Source organism: Scardinius erythrophthalmus (assembly GCF_964197995.2).
Source record: "Scardinius erythrophthalmus genome assembly, chromosome: 22".
Taxonomy (NCBI): domain Eukaryota; kingdom Metazoa; phylum Chordata; class Actinopteri; order Cypriniformes; family Leuciscidae; genus Scardinius; species Scardinius erythrophthalmus.
In genome coordinates this window covers 4,884,968-4,901,844 of record NC_138242.1, presented here as the reverse complement: position 1 = coordinate 4,901,844, position 16,877 = coordinate 4,884,968, and the positions used below count along the sequence as shown (strand labels likewise).

Here is a 16,877-nt window from a genome sequence, read left to right as displayed (position 1 = left end):
ATATTCTGGGATTGTGGGATTTTTAGAGCCCTGTGAAATGAGTTTTATTTTCCCCAAATTCAGTGTTTTCCGTTTTATTATTTCAGGATTCCATTTTAATGGTTTAATTAAAGTGTAATAATGAAAATTAATTTGGATCAATTAAATTCATGAAAACTTTAACAATTAAAAAATGTATTAAAATGTTTGCAATAACAGTGCCCTGCGAAATGTGATGGTTTTTGTTGTCGTTTTGTTTTTCAAAACATTTTGTGTTGTCGGTTTCACTTTTCTGGATTCTGTGTTTTATGATTCGCAATTTAATTAATCTTTAAAATAGAATTAAATGGAATTGAACAATTCCTTTACATTTTTGCCAAACAAAGCCCTGTTCACTGCTTAAATTGCTGAAAAATAGTATGATATTCCTTAAATACTGGTTTAATAAACTGTATTATTACTATTATTATTATTACTATAATTAATACTTTGAGAAGAGCATTCTACTGCAAAATAGCAATATATTTCTGTCACAATTTTTTTGCTCTGGAGATGAAGCTCGTGTGAAGAGAGTCCTGGTAGATGCTGAAAACACTAAAGCTACTTTTCACACATTTCTTTATTTTGCCACTCCAACGTCTGATTACACGAGGGGAAATCATGAGAAACTGCAGCACAGGTGTGAAAGTGTGGACTTGTGTCTGTGTTGAGTGTTGCTCAGGGCTCAGTGACGAGTGAATTCAGCGGCCCAACATAATTAGCTGCGTCTCATCAACTCCTGTGTAACCTGACAGCGCTGGAATCAATCTGATGCCCGACTCACATGTACAAAGCTCTTCACATATAACAAGTTCAACTACGAGACGCCAGCGGAAAAATGTGTTACCCCTCGTGTTTTTGGTGTTTTATTGTCAGGGAACACTCACGTTCATTTAATTTACACTGTACTCGTCACTTTCATAACCAAAGCTGTGTCAAAAGTATCAAGTATTTAAAAACTTTTCCTTTTAAAAGAAAAGTTTTCTTCTCTTGGAGTGTCTATGTACACTAAGTGCGAATAGCCCACCTTGTTGGCAGAGGCTATTTACACTAACTCCACCCACTGACGTCTGATTGGGCCAGACAAAATCATGGAAGAAAATTGGTTGTCAACAGTTGCAATAGTTATAGGGAAAGGAGCGGCAGAAAATCGACGCAAATCGACCCGAGTGCCAAACCGAAACTGAACTCGCTCTATTCCCTTTTCCCCATCACATATCTGATCGGAAAGGCATTTATTTTCAATAAAAATTATGCAAATATAGTGGAAATTAAGTGTCTAACGTGTGTTTAATATTAAAGTGTTTATCGGTTAGGGTTGGAGTAGGCAGGGCTTTATTGTCCCAATAAGGAAGCATCCATTTAATAAAGTTCATTAGTTAGGCTAACTACCTTAGTTAACATGAACTAAGAATGAACAATACTTCTACAGCATTTATTAATCTTAGTTAATATTAAATTTCAACATTTACTGATACATTATTAAAATCAAAGATTGTTTTTGTTAACATTAGTTAATGCACTGTGAACTAACACTTACTGTAAAGCGTTACCATCATTTTAATACATATACATATTTAATACTCATTTACACTATGTTATTATTTCATACCATTTAATGTACAACAACACTGGGGTGCAAATCTGCAACTATTTACTTACTACTATTTACACTTATTGCAAAGAAAATACTGCTATTTTGACTTTGTGTAAAAATAATCTATAACTATTTTCACTCAGTGTAAATAGCAAATCACTAAGAAAATGCTGCTATTTTGACTGTGTTAATAGAATCTATTGATATTTGTACTTAGTGTAAAAAGCATATATCGCTAGGAAAATACACTGTTTTCACTCAGTGTAAATAGATTGCTAGTTGCTAGTTACACTAGTAACACTAAGGTTTTGTGAGCAAATGCAAAAAAATATTTTTTTATACATTTACATTGCCAAATAATCTCATATTTTCCCTTCACCATGTCCCATTAGCAGCTCCTTCCTTTCTACAACATGTCCAAATACCCTTAATGTAAAAAATATTCAAACAAAAACAAGAGAAAATACAATAAGAAAATCATGTACACTATCATGGATTGTAAAACACATTCAAACCTTCTTATTAGCAGCATTTACCACAAAAAAATAAGCTTTTTTACAAGCTATGATAGTGTGCTTTATAACACTTTTTGTCTTTATAACAGTTTTGTCTACACACTTATAACTTTACGGGTGTGCAAGGTGCATTGATTTATACATTTCTGGAATAAAACAGCGGACTCTCATACTTTTGTAGGCTAGCTAGAATTAAATGTTTCCTAAAAATGTTTTTACTTGTTTTGGTGTAATTTGTGTAAGAATTTGTAAAAAATATTTTTCACACAATAAATATTGAAATGGTTTATTGTTTTTTGTTTAGCTCATTTCAGTTTTTTTAAAATGTATCAATTAATATTTCTATAAAAAAAAATTATTTTGAGATAACAATAATACAAAAAAACTAAAATACATTCGTGGATTCAAGACATGGTAAAAAAAAAAAAAAAAAAAAAAGGAATGTTAAAAAATACAAAATAAAATAAAAATTAAGTAATTCTAATAAACCTCAACCCCTATAGTTTAAAAAATTATATTTAAGAGAGTATTTTAATAAAACCATCCCTCTCTAATATTACTATTATTATGTAATAACCATTTTATAAAGCAGTATTGTGAACAGGTCCGGTTGTGTATTGTGTGTAATCCCACTATAGCACAGCCTCTGATACATTATTAATTAAATATGACCCCTGAGAGTGATGAGTGAGCTGAATGAATAGTGAGCGGTCGCAGACGATCCACACATGAACACTCGGAGGCGAGTGGCGCTCTCAGAGAGCCTCGGTCAGTGTGGACGAGAGTGACGGACAGTAATTGACTTTGCACGGAGGGGCTGACAGTGGGAAGCGTGCAGCAGTACGCCGGATAATCTCATTACGCTGATTGTCTATTTGAGAGCATTACGCTGGGATCTGACGGAATTATACATGTTGGGCTGAACATAATGAGCGGCGTGTAATCCCCGGTAATCAAAGACTGCAGCGCCTCCTCATTCCTGCCTTAACCAGCAATAACCACCACAACTGACTTCACTCGCACTGCAGCTGGTGACACGCTTTACACAGCAAAGGGATTGAACAGGAACGCTGGAAATAAATAATATAGAGCTAGACAGCAAAGGGTTTGCTTTTACTCGGTTTGAGGAAATTGATGTGAATGAAATAAAGTGCATACTGAAGTGTTCCTGTAAATGCTGTACATGCACTGCCATCTAGTGGTCAGAGAGAGGGAACAAAAACAACAGAGACATTTAGGATGATATTTCATAAAATAGTTCAATTAATGCCTATGATGTAATCCATAAACCTTCATAAATGACATATTAATGTCTAGAATTTGGCTTCTTTTCTTTTGTTTTCCAGGGAAGAAAGGAAGCCATAGATTGGGATGAGACTCAGAATACCTTAACGTCTACACAGCAACACTCTCGCAAAATCCTTGTATCATAACTACTACTTTTGTGACTTTTTCTTCAGAATGAATTGACAATACTGAGAATATTTATCGTTATTTTACAGATTTTGAATGAACCTTTTTTATTTTTTCAGTTTTCATTTTAATTTTAGTTTGTTTCAGTCATTTAGTTCTGCATTTTAAAAATATTTCTATTCAGCATTAGTTTATTTTTATTCCACTTTAGAAATGTAAGTACCTCAACATAAACTTAGTTTATCTGAGTAATTTTCATTTATGTTTATTAAGTTTAATTTTTTAATCTAATATTTATATTTTATATCAGCTTTATTTCAATTAACGAAAATGATTTTTAATAGTTTTAGTTAAAAACAAGAACACTGATATTTATCAGCCATAACTATCTTACAAGTCATGAAAACGTATTTTCATATTTTCCTGTCCCTATAACAAATCTATATTAAATACGAGTTATTTAGTCATGTCACTTTCAAAATTACTTAAGCTACAGTCTCTCACTATAAAAGTAACCAGGCACTAAACCATCGAGACCGAGACCTATATTGAGTTTGGTCTTTATATTCTCTCTTTGGTGACACAACATTAAAATGTCTCTCCACACGAAGTCACGGAGAGATAGTGTGAGTGTGTGTTATGACAACAAGGTCTTTTGGCTTCCTAGAAAAATGTCAGATAGTAAGTTAGATAGTGAGACAGTAAGTGGCCGACAGTCAAGAGCTTTTTTTATAACAATGATTTCATTTTACTCTCATTTGGCGCTTGGCAAGTGTTCATTTGTACCCTGTGTGTAGACAGTCAAACGTCAACATGTAAGAATGTAAGAAGAGATGATGTGACTTACTCGGTGTGGCCTTGGAAGACGTTCACAGAGTGGATGGAGGGATCTCTGAAGTCCCACAGGCGGAAGGTGGTGTCCCTGGATGAAGTCACCACCAGACGTTGGGTGGGATGAGTACAGCAGTGGGTCAACTCTTGATCGTGACCTGCAAACACACACACACACACACACGTGTAAAACAGAGGCGTATGACGCTAAAACCCTGTCAAAGGAAACACACGAGCACTGCCATGTTCACCTGTGAGGGTGTGCACCAGCTCAGAGGTTTCTACATCATAGAGGTTAGCGGCTCGATCCCAGGAGGCAGTGACCACCTGCTTTCCTCCCACCAGCCAATCCGCTGCTATCACCACCCCCTGGTGGCTCTTCAAGGTCGTCGTTGCGACACGGATGGTCGGACATTCATTGGGCCCTTCCGCCTCCCCGTCGGCCTCGTCTTTATCAGAGAAGTCCACGTCATCGTCCAGCGAGGCCTAGTTCAGAGAGCAAAGAAGAGTCAACACACAGGCATTGAAGAAAAGAATGGATTTAAAACTAATTCAGACTTTGATTAGTAAATACATACAATAAAATGTGATTGCAGCCAAAATAATTGAACATTTTAAAGCTGTAGTACACATTGTAACACACTTCTAGCGGTTAAAAAATAAACCTGCATGCGTTTTGCATTAGTTTTGCCGTTTTAATGATCATGGTCATTCTTGTCTTGTTCTCTGTGACAACAAACATTCAGCTTCACACTAGGAGCTACTTTTCTCTGTGTCAGGACTATTACAGTAAATAAAACCATAAAAAATAATTACTCAAACTGAAGTTAACATTAACTAAATTAACTAATTTTATTTCAGCTAGTTGTCAAAGCAACATTTCTCATTTTCATTCAGTTTCACTAAAACTTAAATAAATTAATACAAACCATATGGACATTTAAAAAAAATTACAAAAACAAACGTACTAAAAATATAAAATTACAAATCATTTAGGGTTCGTTTCCACAACAACTAAAAACAGAAATGGTTTTTCTTTGCGTATTTCGTGTACATATGACAATGTTGTCAAAACAAAACACGGATCTGCGAAAACGACTAAAAACGCTGTATTCTGCTGCCAAACCAGTAGGTGGCGATGTCACTTAAAGAAACACTACGTGCCTATTGACTGAACACGTAATACATGCGCTTGACGTCACCGATTTCACAAATCTGCGTTTTTGTAGTTTACACAGAGACTATAACGGTATCGTTTTCAAAAACGTACACTTTGAAACCCGTTTTCAAAAGTTTGCCTTTTCTGGCCCCCAAAACGCCGTTGTCGTATTAATGAACAGCCAAAACGCATAAAAAGTTTTACTTTGTTTTTTTTTTTTAAAACGATGTTGCGTAAACAGCCCCTTAGTATCACAGAGATATTAAAATAACATGACGTATGCATGCAATTTTTCACAAAGTCCGTCCCAACAGCTCCAAAACATAAATCATTATTATAGGTTTATCAGAGTGTATTTGGTTAAAGTAAAGACATGGTTTGGAAGATACATTTTTTGCACTCGCTTATTAATAACATTGTTATTTCTTTATCAAAAAAAAGATACATAGTGTAGATTTAAAGTTGCACTCTGCAATATTTTTTTGATCATATTCACTGAAACCGACACTATGCTCCGACAGAACAACATAAATAAGCCGGTTTCAGAAAAAAACCTGCGCTTCTACCTCCACCTGGAGCCTGTTATTAGTTTTGCAAAAATCAACCAATCCCAGTTCTTCTGGTCCACAGTTTGTCCCTCCCCCCTCCCCTCTCACGCACAATACAATACCACGTGCACACGCCTGAAGTTCGCAGGTGTGTTGGATTGTACGAAGTGTGATGGCGGAGAGAAAAGCTACTAACAAGCTTCCAATTCCTCGGTTAACAACCAGAGCTAGGAGGTCCAAAATAACCAAGGAAAAGAAAATGAGAGCTGAGGAGATGGGCGCGTTCACAGAAAACTTGGTGCACACGCACTGACGAGCACGAACTCGATGGGAGGGTGCTCGCTGGTAGTGGGGGAGGGGCATGAGAGTTGTAAACATTCAAAAGTCCTGTCAATCTGCCAGACTTGCCGATTGCAGCTTTAAAGGGGGGGTGAAATGCTATTTCATGCATACTGAGTTTTTTACACTGGTAAAGAGTTGGATTCCTATGCTAAACATGGACAAAGTTTCAAAAACTAAGTTGTACGTTTGAAGGGGAATTTTTTTTCCAAAAATGCTCCTTCCGGTTTGTCACAAGTTTCGGAAAGTTTTTTTTCGAGTATGGCTCTGTCTTACGTAAGATAGAGCGGAATTTCCTTATATGGGTCCTAAGGGCACTTCTCCGGTAAGATCGCAGGCGCGATCTTAGACTAGAGCAAAGCAGTGAAAGCAGTTCGCCATCAAAGCGCCCTGCCCGGCTTTTGGGAAGTCAATGTCACCAAAGAAGTGTGTTTTTGGTTGCCAGAGCAAAACAACCCTGCACAGATTCCCAAAGAACCCAGCGTTAAGGCACCAGTGGATGGACTTTGTTTTCCTGAGCATAAACGGAGTTGTGTTAGACTGTTTGTTCCCTGCATTTCGACAATGATTGTTTTATAAACAAAGCCCAGATCGACGGATTTGCAGATCGTCTAATGCTTAAGAATCGAGCAGTCACAATGATAAAGGTTCGCGGTCGTGCGTTGGAACGGTGAGTAAAACTGTTGAACAAATGTCTCTGTATGTTGTTAGCTAGGCGGGTAAGCACAGCTAAGCTTCGCCCACACGGCCCGCCTTCAGCCGCTCGTTTTTTTTCCGGAAAGACTCGGTACAACCTATCTTTCAATTAAAAATATAATAAAACAAAAGACTTTTTGGAGATATGAAGGATGCAATATTACTCTATAGGTACTCAAGATTAACAGGAGATTGAGTGAAAATGAGCATTTCACCCCCCCTTTAAGAACACAAAACTAAGAAATAACAGGGTAATTCTATAGGAAAAACATCAGTCAACATGAAACAGCATTCATTACCTATTTTACTCCATAATTGTGGCATATGTCCAAGTAAAATGTTCAGTGTGGGGAAAAAAAAATGTTGGATGAGGTTTCAGAGGTGGAGCAAATTATTATTTTTTCTTGAAATATTAAAGGGATACTCCACTTTAAAATGAAAATTCTGTCATCATATACTCACCCTCATGTTGTTTCAAATCTGTATGAATTTCTCTCTTCTGCTGAACAGAAAGGAAGATATTTAGAAGAATGTCAGTAACCAGACAGTTTCTGGTCTCATTGACTTCCATAGTAGGAAAAAATATATACTATGGAAGTCAATGAGACCAGAAACTGTCTGGTTACTGATATTCTTCTAAATATCTTCCTTTCTGTTCAGCAGAAGAAAGAAATTCATAAAGGATTGAAACAACATGAGGGTGAGTATATGATGACAGAATTTTCATTTTAAAGTGGAGTATCCCTTTAAGTTTTTTGTCTTTCGAATACCATGCTAGTGCATGAATAAATGGTGCAAAAAAATTGCATCTAAATGATATTGATTTCAGCATTCATGTTGAGGCACTTGGAAGAAAATGGAAGAAAACCACAGCTCTAGAGGAGCATTATTACACAAAAAGGAGGCAGAATTCTGACGGTGTGTGTTTTAACACTCACGCTGATGTCTGCTGGGGGCTGGGGAAGTGGCAGCTGTACCATGTAACGCCAGATGTGAGCCGTCTGGTCCCCGGACGCTGTCAGGAAACAGACAAAGCAAACACAGATGGAACATTATATAAAAAAAAAGGACAGTCATCTATCAAATTACATTTAAAAGCATCTGACAGGTGTGGGGAGAGATACAAATAGAGATGAAAAAAATATATCAGTCTTATGGAAAAATAAATATTAAAAGGCAACATAGCCTCCAGTCACATGATAAATGAATGGGGGTTCGATTCCCGCTTAGGCTGCGAGAGGTCCCTCGTTTAAATCCCGGACGAGCCCCCATATGAAGATAAAATTATGCCATACAGATTTGTGGAAGTGTACATAAGATTGTAAGCATAAATAAAATGTATGCTTTTTGAAGATGGAAATCACGTTACAAGTGTGAGAAAAAAAATATTTGCAGCATTTTACTGTTACTCATGGGTGTAATTCATGTATTGTGAAACTGGAGCTTCATGCTAACGCAAAACACTACAATAAAGGTCTCATTGGTTAATAACATTAGTTAATGCATTAACTAACATGAACTAGCAATGAGCAATATATTCTTACAACATTTATTCATGTTAGTTAATAAAAATGTTCATGTTCACCTCAGTGAATTATCTAAAAATGTAATAGTAAATGCTAAGATTAACAAGTACTGTTCTTTGTTAACTAATGAAACCTTACTGTAAAATTTTACCAAATTTAAAGTACTTTTAAAAGACTTATGTTGTATCCCCTGGTAAATTGTTGCTGTGATTCCTGATGGTGTTTTATTGTATTGTGGTTGATATTGTAATTTTTATTTGTACTTTTTTTGAGCTAGACTTTATTTGTACTTCTTGGCCAGGTCACGCTTGAAAAAGTTGTTTTACTTTTCAATAAAGGAAAAGAGAAAGGAAATGAAAGAGCAGACGCTGTTCAAAAACAAAGCACTGAATGTGTTGATGTCTACCTGTAAGTGCCATCTGCTCTGTGGGGTGAAACTTAATGGAGTTGACTGCAAGAAAAAAATAACAACAAACATTCATTAGACTCAATAAAACATAGTTAACACTAACCAAACCCACAGCATATAAACTCTTACGATTCTAATCTCCAAACAAAAGTCCACAAAATCAACACTTTCCCAAGTGTTACACATCATGACACATAAGCGTACTGTGAAAAGAGTCTCACACCTGATCCAGCGTGGCCGGCATACTTCAACAGGCACTTCCCCGTCTCGATACTCCACAGCATGGAACAGTGATCTAAAGAATAATGAATGACAGAATGGTCTCTGAAGCATCATGTGACACCGAAGACTGGAGTTACGGCATTTTAAAATATATTGAATAAGAGACTGTTTCATAACATGACTGTTTTAACTGTATTTTTGATCAAATAAAATACAGGCTTGGTGAGCATAAGAGACTCCTTAAAAAAAAAAAAAAATCAGTATCAGCCATTTTATTTTGCACAAGGCCTGCAATTCAGCAAACCTATGACCCAAATGTGGGGCACGTCTAAATACAATTTAAAACGTGTAATTCTATCAGTAATAAACATTATAAAAAAATTAAAAAAAGTCAGAATAAGTAACAAGGATCAAACTTTCGCCTAAATTAATCTGCCACTTAGTAGGGGCTATCTAGTTTGAATGGTAATTTACAGCTACTGATAGACTATAGTGTTTTTGAGCTCTACTAGAATATATGTTCATGCTTGGATGTTAAATGTTCAAGTTTTCCCATATTTGACATATTTGCAGCTCCTCTCTGCCCAGTCTGTCAGAAACGCTCTGTTTAGTTCCTGTCTCTATGAAGCCCCTCCTTCTAAAAAGCACACTGTGCTCTGATTGGTCGGCTGCACCAGAGTGCTCTGATTGGTCAACCACTTCAAGCGTGTTTGAGAAATGTCCCGCCCCTTACCATAACTGAGTTTCAACACACTACTAACTAACTCAACCAGGCCTCGCTTCTTTATTTTGTGCATGGGAATTATTTAAATAAGGAATATTTGTGTTGGTGTGGAATGAGGTGTTGAGAAAACGCAAGACTACAATGGAGGCGTTTCAGGCGTTTTTGTAACTTTGCAGACTTTTTTCATGCTCAAAAAGCAACATTTCACACTAAAGAAAGGTGAACATGTAAAACCGGATGATAGGACACCTTTAACTTGGCTAACAGTGATGAATACTTGAGCTTGATTAATGCATGTCATGACAGAACTTTGTATGTTTTTGGTAATTAAAATAGCAATAGAATTACGTATAATTTATAGATGTGACCATAGAGACTTATATAAATGGAAAAGATCACTTTTTTTTTTATTTAAAAAAAAAAAAGGTTTTCTGGAAAAATGGAAGAAATGAGTTGAATATGTATCAGAAAGAAGGTCAGATTTTGCTGCTATACTTAGATGAAGATTAATATATAATGTATATGTTAATACTATATGTTTATTTAATAATAATTCACATAAGAGGAATAATAATAATATTTCACATAATAAAATTATTCACATAATGAGATTATAATAATAAGTCATATGAGGTTAAGGATGGAATCTAACTAGGACACATGTTCTCTCTCTGGATGTATATAGTTTTTTTGCCCTTAATTATAACTTAACTTTTTCTTTTTTTTCTTTCTTTTTTTGTAAAAGAGAAAAAAATGAACAAATCTGTAGTACAATTTATATTTAAAACACATTAGGTAATTGTACATATCTGTATTTGTAAAGACACTTTGTGATTGCATTGACCACTATATGTAAACTGAAATATACTATATGACTGTACTCAAATGAATGATCAAAATAAACATAAAATAACAAAAAAAAGAATTAAGTAAAATTAAATAGAAATAAAATTAACTACAATTATTAATTATTAATTCATCATGCCATATTTATAATACAGTTCTTTTTCCACTGTTCACAAATATTCCTGATTTTTATTCAATCTGGACAGAACAAAAGAAAAAAGTGTTAATAATGTGCAAGGTAAGTGTGGTTGTGGCAGTTTTACCTGCTGAAGCTGTGCCCAAAACCAGCGGCGTAACCCGAGTCACGGCCAGGTCCCATATCCCATCCCGGTGTCCCACATACTCCTTAACCAGCTGACACACTGCACGAGATGTGGTGGCTTTGAAACTGGACACAATCTGAGGGACGGAGAGGAGAGTGAGCATTTGATCAAAAGATCTCTCACACACACACACACACACAGATCTAACTACAGAGCAACAGTAAGCAGCGCAGAAGCATGGGATATACTCAAACCATACATCACTATAACATCTCTACACGTATAACACACGTCATGTGGTTACAGCTGGATTGTGTGAACACACTGCATTCAGTCATACAGTCTCTCACACAAGATCAAGGTCTATGAAAGGAGAGCGTAGTCAATACTTCTGAAATGGGGAAGTTCAAATTAAAACACCCAAACAAACAAACATAAAATAACAGCCATCAATACTGTTAAAATATAGAAAAGCTTACAAAAACTAAATTAATTAAAAATACAAACAAATGAAAAAACAGTTCGTAAATTTAGAAAATTATACACGTAAATATATGGATCATATCTGAAAAGGAAAGAAGCTGAGCTAAAAGAGAGCAAGTTGGTCATTGGCTGCTATGTAGCCAATGCATATAGTATATGTTTATATATATATAATACAATGGCAGTAAATGACACATTTACAAAATTGCTGAAATTACACAAACAACTATTTTATACAATATTTACTTAAAATTCACTCAAAGATCTTCAATAACAGAAAATGTGGTACAATCGCTGTAACACACAACCTTTCCTGGTGAACTACTTTAATCCACTGATGTGTTTTAGAACTTTAAAAAAAGGACCCAAATATTGTCCGAAATGAACGAACTGGCCTGGTTGATTCACTACCGTTCAAAAGTTTGGGGTCTGCAAGATAACGTGAGATGATTTAATCAGGTTGTTATGCTCGCCAGCATTTTTTGATCAAAAACACAGTAAACAGTAATATTCTGAAATATTACAATTTAAAATACTGTTTTCTATTTGAATATATTTAATGTGTATGTAATTCAGTGTCACATGATCCTTCAGAAATCACTCTAATATGTGGTGCTAAAATGATATATTTTCAAGTTGTTGAACAGAAAGCATTTATTTGAAACAGAAATCATTTAAAACATTACAAAGGCCTTTACTGTCACTTTCGATTTATTTAAAGGTAGGTTAGGCAGTTTCGGAAAGGCAAGCAATAGCAATCTAGCTTTAGGAGGATCGGTAAAAGGCGGCTGTTGTTTGTTTGTGGTGCTCTGTGACTGACGTCTGTCTACAGCTCTGCATAGCCTTGCAGAACGCAAGTCTATTATTGATTGCTATCAGGATGTGAAGAGCTTCAACCAGTATAACAAAGAGTTGTTGTTTTTTGCCAACCCTAACTTTATTGCATCCTTGATCGATAAAAGAAAGAAGAAAAAAAAATCTTACTGACCCCAAAATTTTGAATGGTAGTGTATATCATTATATCACGAATTAAAATTTTGCAGATCATTTGGTATTTAGATATTTTAATAGGATCTATACTTGACTTAAATTAATAAAATTGCCCCTTCTGAAAAACACCAAAATACTGTAGTTGCACTGTAAATTGTAAAATATTGTACATCTGCAACTAATCTCGTAAGTAAAAATGTAATCTTGTCTTGATACCTACAGTGATGACACCAACAAAGTTAGTTTCACATATATTTGAAAAAAAAAAAAATGCTGTAATATTTAGGGATGCATGATATATCAGTGACCATTTCATGTCGTACACTATCATTTTTAGTTTTGTTTCATAATGTGAATCATATCAAATTCTAAAATCGTAATTGTAATTAAACTTACATTTAACTTAAAAACCTAAGTGTGAATCTCATTTTCTTTTTTCAACAGTAATATGATCCAAGTTAAACAGTTTAGATTATAATACTAGCCAGCAGTCATAAGATAAAATCATAAAAGTTGATTTCAACATTTCTATATCAGTGCATCCCTAATAGTGTTTGTAAAAGGCAATGTTCAGAATAAAGAAGTATTGAGGTACATTGTCCTAGCTTTAACAAATGTTTTGGCATCACAGGAAGCAAATGACTTCTATGGTCCTGTTTACACTAGGTATTAAGATGCGTTTTGGTCGATCGGATCACAAGTGGACGATGCTAAATACAGGGGTAAACGGGGTGTAAAACGTTTTGAGCTTGTCCACTTTCGACCTCTTCCAGAGGGAGTCGGAAACGCATTCGACCGGATTGCTTTTGTAGTGTAAACGCTCATGTGGTCGTATGCGTTCGAACCGCCACAAAAGACCATTAACTCTCCGCCTACTGACCTAATGCGTAAACATTATGGGAAGCGCGATAGCCAGACGGGATTTAAACTTTGTCGGCTGAAATGTACCAAGCACAATGTTCTCTCACCATTCCTGATTTTTGTGGGAGCAGGATCAAAAGCTGCTGCTTTGTGCGTTTCTGTCGTCTCCGGTCATGTTCATATGTAAATTGTGCAAGCTTATATAGTCCATTAGATCAGAAGATCTGAAAAAACCCATACATTTACCTGCCCATAGACCCTACCCTCGAAGAAATCAGGACAGAAGTGGTTGAAAGTGGACAAAAGAGATGGATTAAAACACTAGGTGTAAACGGGTATGTCTCCCTCATCTACTTATGATTCGATCGACCAAGACACATCTTAATACCAGGTGTAAACAGAGCCTATAAAGCAATGGACTGAGGAAAGTATGCAAGCATGTCAATATGCAGCCTAACTACTAATAAGCACTGCTAAGCTCGAAATTTCACTGAAGGTAAGAGCAAACACGGCAAGCACAATGAGCCCTCATCTCAGAAAGGTGAAAATGCTCTTTAATATTAGAAAACAATATTTTATAGTGACTGACCAAGCTACTCATGTCAAAGACAATCTTGAAAATCATGAATTATCAAGTACAATACACTTAAAAGTTACAGGAAACCTGAGGGCTATTACCCACAAGAGGGCACTTACTCATAACTACATTTGTAATGCATCCATTTGCAATATTATGATTTAATTTGAACAAAATAAAAAGTCAAAACACCAAAAGTATTCCACTGTCTGTTGCTGTCATGTTAAAAAATATTCTCTTAACAATATATGATATAAAACAATACTAACACAATACTTTGTTTTATGCTGTGATGTGTCATTTACAATTTAATAGTTAACAATTACATAGCTGAACCAAAAATACAATACAAAACAAAGCATTTAAATGAAAAGTTGAAAAATTATATTTAAAGAACACAAGTATTATTCTTTATAATACAATAAACAAGTATGTAATAAAATGTATAGAAAATAAATATTATTGCTACTAGACACTTTTTTTTCTTGTTTTGAGCCTTGTCCACAGATCTCAGCTTCAACATACAGCTGATTTTTATTGAGTGAATCAAGTTCTAATTTTAACCAATTATTAATGTTTTCAATACTTTTTATGGTGTTACAAAAGCAGAACAGAGTAAAACTACACTATGCACAGCCTGAAAACAAGAGAGCATTTTCAACACTGACTAAACAAGAAACATCAGCTAATGTTCCCTGTAACGGGGGGGGGGGGGGGAGAGCTGTTGGCGTTTTCTCTTCTGCCGTGTCTAGTGTTTTTGAAGAGAAGGGTTTGTATGAGGGATACCACATTACAGAACTACTCAGCAGGGGGGATCAACTTTTTATGTTATAAAGTGTGAATTTAATTACAGAGTTTATTAAATTGCTGCCAGTTTGTTAGAATAAAAACGAAAAACGAAAAAAGAAACGAGAAGAAAAAAGACAAATTGAGCTGTCTAAACTCTTCAAAGCCAGAATACGGTAATATCTTTGTTAGATTTAGCCAGCTGTTATGGTTCTCTCCCAGCCAGCACATCTGGCCCAGGACACCATCAAGATATTTAGCCATGGCAATTATTATTTTTTTGGCTTGTACGCAAAATTCTTATTGGTCACAGAATATTTCTGATTGGCTTTTTTCATCATGAACCAATTCAAGATTTCGATTTGCTCTGGCCAAATGCTTGAATGGGGTAAGATTTGCTGGCAGTTAAGAACATCAACGTCAATCAAAGGTTTCCAAGCCAAGCCAACTATTCAGAACATCCATAAGCGAGATTTCTTGATACTCAAGAAATATTTAGATATTTACAAGTCTTAACGTGTCGTATAATGCTGAATTAATGTTAGAGTTAGCCAGATAAGCACAGGTTGATGGCTTGTTGTTATTGGGTTATGACCCCCAACTGTTGGATAGTTCATGCATTTTGGCACACTGAGGAATTAATTACCCATGAGTCTCCACCCCATAACTCCCAGTTTCCTACATTGAAGTTGCGAGGTCCACCTACTTTCCCCGGGAAAGAATTTGAGCGCTACATCAGTGAAACCGAGAGAAAAGAACAATTGTAATCTGAGGATCAAAACGTTAAAAAGATGATTTTAAATTCGAATCAGCACCATTCAGCTCTATATTCAAGAGTCTACAGGTAAACAAGGTGCTTAGGTCCAATAAGTTGAGAGAAAACATGACATTTGAAAACATGAGCTTTCTAAATGCCTAACTGACTTCATTTCCAACAGCCATTTGGGTAAGATGACAAAATATTAGAGGTGTAAACATTTAAAATAGTAACTACACAACAAAAAATAAGAAAAATGAGATGCTGATCAGTGTACACAGATACTAGTTAATATTGTGTGAGTGAATTTGATTTCATTATGATTTGCTATTCAAATATGAGATGAAACATGAAAACAAAAATTTCTAGTCCAATTCAGAATTATTATTATTAACGGAGTATAATCGGAAATGTGCCGATTGTGTAAAAAACTGGGTGTTATTCCATATCAGAATAGATCATGAAATTCCAGAACTGATATATTGAACTTTCTATGTCAGATCAATGCATGACACGTTTTGTACCCCTATACTATTGATAAACTGGTATGTAACTCCATGAAATATGTAGTTTGTGTACTTGAAAGAAACCAGAATCTTACCAAACAGAGCACAACTCGGCAATACTAAAATGCATTTCAGCACAGAACCACTTCATTCACAAATCAACACAGAGACTAAATATAGACACGTACACAACCACCAAAAACAGCTTCGTATATAGACATAGACAAATCAATACCAAAACTGAACAGATGTAACGATACCAGTTGTTCAACTGTGTAAGAACACACCAGGTGATGAAATTACTAAATTGTTTAATGCCATTATGGTAGATGCCTTTCAGTTCCTTAAAGGGATAGTTCGCCCAAAAATGAAAATTCTGTCATCATTTACTCTCCCTCAAGTTGTTTCAAACCTGTATGACTTTCTTTTTTCTGTTGAACACAAAAGAAGATATTTTGAAAAATGTCGGTAACCAAACAGTTGATGGACCCCATTGACTTTCATAGACTATGGAGAGTAAATGATGACAGAATTTTCATTTTTGGGCGAACTATCCCTTTAATAATTATGGAAACTAAATGAAGGAGTGGCAATAATGGAATTTCAACCTTTGCTGTGAAGTTGACAGATTTCACTGGTATTGTGACAGCCGTTCAATTCTAAAGTATCTACATATGTTAAGCAGGAAACTCTGTAAGCCGGCTAGAAAGAGCAGAACTTTGCACTGAGTCTTGTTATAGAGATTAGTGAGGTTCACAGAGAAATATTCTGAGCTTGACCCACAGTAACAATTTTATTCAGAATGTGAGCG

The 16,877-nt window shown here is 35.4% G+C and overlaps 1 protein-coding gene across 10 annotated transcripts in view; it reads right to left on the bottom strand.

Annotated features, from left to right (window-relative positions):
- The window catches only part of wdr37 (WD repeat domain 37), a 41,152-nt gene that overhangs the window by 10,936 nt on the left and 13,339 nt on the right, over window positions 1–16,877 (bottom strand). For 6 of the 10 annotated variants that reach the window (XM_081352994.1, XM_081352995.1, XM_081352996.1 and 3 more), the window contains 6 exons: window positions 11,107–11,242; window positions 9,275–9,346; window positions 9,049–9,093; window positions 8,055–8,131; window positions 4,626–4,860; window positions 4,391–4,532 (listed from right to left, as the gene is read on the bottom strand). In XM_081352994.1, coding sequence (XP_081209120.1) covers window positions 4,391–4,532; window positions 4,626–4,860; window positions 8,055–8,131; window positions 9,049–9,093; window positions 9,275–9,346; window positions 11,107–11,242 — 707 coding nt within the window. Of the gene's footprint in view, window positions 1–4,390; window positions 4,533–4,625; window positions 4,861–8,054; window positions 8,132–9,048; window positions 9,094–9,274; window positions 9,347–11,106; window positions 11,243–15,449; window positions 15,534–16,877 lie in introns of all 10 variants that reach the window. The other 4 variants (XM_081352991.1, XM_081352992.1, XM_081352989.1 and 1 more) reach the window with 1 other exon arrangement.